The 5,000-nt window shown below is 47.5% G+C and overlaps 1 protein-coding gene across 1 annotated transcript in view; it reads left to right on the top strand.

Annotated features, from left to right (window-relative positions):
• The window catches only part of LOC139369000 (laminin, alpha 5), a 224,535-nt gene that overhangs the window by 9,367 nt on the left and 210,168 nt on the right, over positions 1–5,000 (top strand). The window contains exon 2 of the mRNA XM_071108558.1: positions 418–570. Coding sequence (XP_070964659.1) covers positions 418–570 — 153 coding nt within the window. The remainder of the gene's footprint in view (positions 1–417; positions 571–5,000) is intronic.

The following is a 5,000-nucleotide window of genomic DNA, read 5'->3' as shown; positions in this document are numbered from 1 at the left end:
TATATTATATAGTACTATACTATATTGTATGACACTATACTATATTAAACTATACTATACTATATTAAACTATACTATACTATTCTAAACTACAATATACTATATTATAATGTATTACACTATACTACAGTGTATTATACTATACTATATTGTACTATACTATATTATACTATACTATATTATATGATACTATACTATATTATATGTTACTATACTATCTACCCTGATGAAGACAGCTCGGCTGTCGAAACGTTGGTAATTACATCTTTGCATTTGAGCTCCTAGAGGTGTGCGGCTCTCTTTTATTTTATTTTCAAGTTTTCTACTCCGCTAGCCAGCACCTCGTCTTAACAGGTGTGCGTTTCTTTTTCTTCTAGACTATACTATCTATAACATACTATTTGTTGTGTTCTTCAGGGCCAGTACTGTGATACGTGCGCCATAGGGGACAGTGACAGAGCACATCCCATCACCAATGCCATCGACGGGACAGAGCGGTGGTGGCAGAGCCCTCCTCTCTCCCGCAGCACTGAGTTCAACCAGGTCAACGTCACCTTGGACCTGGGACAGGTAGGACTTTATACGTTGCATGTATATACACAGACACACAGACACACAGACACACACACACACACACACACACACACACCCTGTACGGACCTGTGACAGGTAGGACTCTCTGCAGCTCAACACTAGGTCGGCCGTAGCTACTGTACATCTGACTTTGTGATCAGAGTTTACACCAACCAAAGACAAGACTAGTCGTGGCTAAATCCACTTCATAATGACGGTTGCTATGCAGCGGCCCGTCACTAAGCTGTTGCTTGGCAGTGCCCCGGGTTACCATCCTCCTGGCAGTTGTAAACATGGCAACGCGTGTCGCTTCGTCTATCTCTTCCCGTAAGCCCATCACTAAGCATGCGCTGTTTTCTGAACCACTACTGGATGGATACATAAAGAACTACCGTGGGAATAAATATCACTGACTGAACAAAATATTGGAATAAAGTGGGCTAATGCCGTTGAAGGTACGTATCATATTGTTTGTTTACTGAACTTCCCATAAAGGTATCCGACTGTTAATAACCTCTTGGGGCTAGGGGGCAGAATTTTCACTTTTGGATAAATAGCGTGCCCAATTTCAACTTCCTGCTTCTCATGCCAAGAATATAAGATATGCATATTATTCATAGATTTGGATAGAAAACACTCTGAAGTTTCTAAAACTGTTTGAATCATGTCGGTGAGTATAACAGAACTTATGTAGCAGGCAAAACCCCGAGGACTAACTGTTCAGATTTTTTTTTTTTTTTTTGCCTCTGTCTGTTCCCTGACTTGTTATTGCCAAGGGATATTTCTTAGGAACCTGTTTGCAGGTCCACTGGGTGTCACCAGTCTTTGGAATTTGGTTGAGGTTATTCCTTTGTGAAATGAAGAAGTAGGCCAACTCGGAACTGGGGACACTTTTGTGAGTTGCGCAAGACGTGAAAAGGAGCGCTGGTTTGTTTTCTTTCCTGTATTGAACACAGTTAGCCCCATCTACAATTTGATCGATTATTAACGTTTAAAAATAACTAAAGTTATATATATATATATATATATATATACAAAAGTAGTTTGGGGGGAAGGGGGGGGGGGGTTTAACATCAGCCTGGGAAATGTTAGTTTTGTTGAGGTGAATGTTCATCGTCATTAGTCTGGTTGGTTCTTCTATTAGCAGGGCTGATCACAACATTTTGTTGGCATGTTGTGGAGCTTCGTGGATTATTTTTCTACTCCGAAAAGCCAGTGACGTGTCTGATTATCAATCGATGAGATGTTTCACAAAAAAAACTAAAAAAGTCTAAGCATATCATTTTGCTATTGATTCCAGCGCGTCTAGGAAACTCCAAAAGGCCACGGATGTTTTTGAAATATGAACAGGAAACTCCCATCCTTTTGAAAATATATTTTCTGTGCGTATCTGGATGAATGACAGTCCCAATTGAACACCCTACGCCTGCTCCCTACTAGTATCTAGGTCCAGACGTAGCTCATAGCAGGAAGGGCTCCCAGGTGGTGCAACAGGTATCATTTCTAGGTCAGATGTAGAGTTACGACCCACTGGTGCAACAGGTGTTGATTCACTCAGTCTCTTTATGTCTCTGTCTCTCCTCTTAGACACACACACACACACACACACACACGCACACGCACGCACACACACACACACACACACACACTGGGACACACACACACACACACACACACACACACACACACACACACACACACACACACACACACACACACACACACACACTGGGACACACACACACCCTGAGGGACACACACACACACACACACACTGGGTCACACACACACACTGGGTCACACACACACTGGGTCACACACACACTGGGTCACACACACACTGGGTCACACACACACTGGGTCACACACACACACACACACACACACACACACACACACACACACACACACACACACACACACACACACACACACACACACACACACACACTGGGACACACACACACACACACACACACACACACACACACACACACACACACACACTGGGACACACACACACACACACACACACACACACACTGGGACACACACACACACACACACACACACACACACACTGGGACACACACACACACACACACACACACACACACACTGGGACACACACACACACACACACACACACACACACACTGGGTTGAATCACCGTTGTTTCCACCGAGAGAGGAGCAGAGAGAGGAGCAGAGAGAGGAGCAGAGAGAGGAGCAGAGAGAGAGAAGCAGAGAGAGAGGAGCAGAGAGACAGGAGCAGAGAGAGAGGAGCAGAGAGAGAGGAGCAGAGAGAGGAGCAGAGAGAGAGGAGCAGAGAGAGGAGCAGAGAGAGAGGAGCAGAGAGAGGAGCAGAGAGAGAGGAGCAGAGAGAGGAGCAGAGAGAGAGGAGCAGAGAGAGAGGAGCAGAGAGAGAGGAGCAGAGAGAGAGGAGCAGAGAGAGAGGAGCAGAGAGAGAGGAGCAGAGAGAGAGGAGCAGAGAGAGAGGAGCAGAGAGAGGAGCAGAGAGAGGAGCAGATAGAGAGGAGCAGAGAGAGAGGAGCAGAGAGAGGAGCAGAGAGAGAGGAGCAGAGAGAGGAGCAGAGAGAGAGGAGCAGAGAGATAGGAGCAGAGAGAGGAGCAGAGAGAGAGGAGCAGAGAGAGAGGAGCAGAGAGAGGAGCAGAGAGAGAGGAGCAGAGAGAGGAGCAGAGAGAGGAGCAGAGAGAGAGGAGCAGAGAGAGAGGAGCAGAGATAGAAGCAGAGAGATAGGAGCAGAGAGAGGAGCAGAGGGAGAGGAGCAGAGAGAGAGGAGCAGAGAGAGAGGAGCAGAGGGAGAGGAGCAGAGAGAGAGGAGCAGAGAGAGGAGCAGAGAGATAGAAGCAGAGAGATAGGAGCAGAGAGAGGAGCAGAGAGATAGAAGCAGAGAGATAGGAGCAGAGAGAGGAGCAGAGGGAGAGGAGCAGAGAGAGAGGAGCAGAGAGAGAGAAGCAGAGAGAGGAGCAGAGAGAGAGGAGTAGAGAGAGGAGCAGAGAGAGAGGAGCAGAGAGAGAGGAGCAAGGAGGGGAGCAGAGAGAGAGGAGCAGAGAGTCAGGAGCAGAGAGAGAGGAGCAGAGAGAGAGAGGAGCAGAGAGAGAGGAACACAGAGAGAGGAGCAGGGAGAGAGAGAAGAGAGAGAGGAGCAGAGAGAGAGGAGCAGAGAGAGGAGCAGAGAGAGAGGAGCAGAGAGAGAGGAGCACAGAGAGAGGAGCACAGAGAGAGGAGCAGGGAGAGAGAGAAGAGAGAAGAGTAAAAACAGACACAGTTAGAGTTATGTCTGAGAACCTCTCCATGGTACCCTAATAACTCTCTCTCTCACACACACACACGCACACGCGCACACATGGACACACAGGACTGGGGCGGTGATTAAACCAGCGTTGTTGAGTCTTGGTGTCGCTCATAATTTCACCGTTCTGACGTTATTAATGTTAATGTCCCGGCGGCTGTTTCTGTTAGCCGGTGTTGTTGAGTAAAGACAAGGTCTCGCTACGCTCTGCAACAACACTGAATCATTACATCGCTGTAATTAACAGGCTGTTTCTCTCTGATTGCAGATTAACGTTAAAATTGATCACAACTCGAATGAAGTGTTAGAAACAGTAACAACAGGATCCATTCAGTCGTATCGTTTCCACAGTCTGACGGTGTCAACTTTGTCTCATTGAACCATCTCTAATCGTCTGTTCAAAAAACACTTCTAAAGAGTCTTTGATGTGTTCTTCTCCTTTGGACGCCCTCAACTGTTTTAGTCTAGTCGCTTTTCTCGTTTCAATGGTCGCCGCGGTGCCACGCATTGCATTCTGCTGAGACAGACGGTGTCCCTCTCAGAGCATTGTATTCTGCTGAGACAGACGGTGTCCCTCTCAGAGCATTGTATTCTGCTGAGACAGACGGTGTCCCTCTCAGAGCATTGTATTCTGCTGAGACAGACGGTGTCCCTCTCAGAGCATTGCATTCTGCTGAGACAGACAGTGTCCCTCTCAGAGCATTGCATTCTGCTGAGACAGACGGTGTCCCTCTCAGAGCATTGCATTCTGCTGAGACAGACAGTGTCCCTCTCAGAGCATTGTATTCTGCTGAGACAGACGGTGTCCCTCTCAGAGCATTGCATTCTGCTGAGACAGACGGTGTCCCTCTCAGAGCATTGCATTCTGCTGAGACAGACGGTGTCCCTCTCAGAGCATTGTATTCTGCTGAGACAGACGGTGTCCCTCTCAGAGCATTGTATTCTGCTGAGACAGACGGTGTCCCTCTCTAGGCTGTCTCTCTTCCGTCCCTCAAATGCAGGAATGTAGGTGGGCTAGGAGGAAGGGGCTTGGTGCGTGTCGAGGGCAGGCGGGTGTGTGTGCGGTTGAGTGTGTCAGTGATTATTTGTTGAGTTAGAAGCACCCACGCGA

Source organism: Oncorhynchus clarkii, chromosome 16, assembly GCF_045791955.1.
Source record: "Oncorhynchus clarkii lewisi isolate Uvic-CL-2024 chromosome 16, UVic_Ocla_1.0, whole genome shotgun sequence".
Taxonomy (NCBI): Eukaryota; Metazoa; Chordata; class Actinopteri; order Salmoniformes; family Salmonidae; genus Oncorhynchus; species Oncorhynchus clarkii.
The sequence above is the reverse complement of the archived record's forward strand: the minus strand, read 5'-3'. Positions and strand labels throughout refer to the sequence as shown.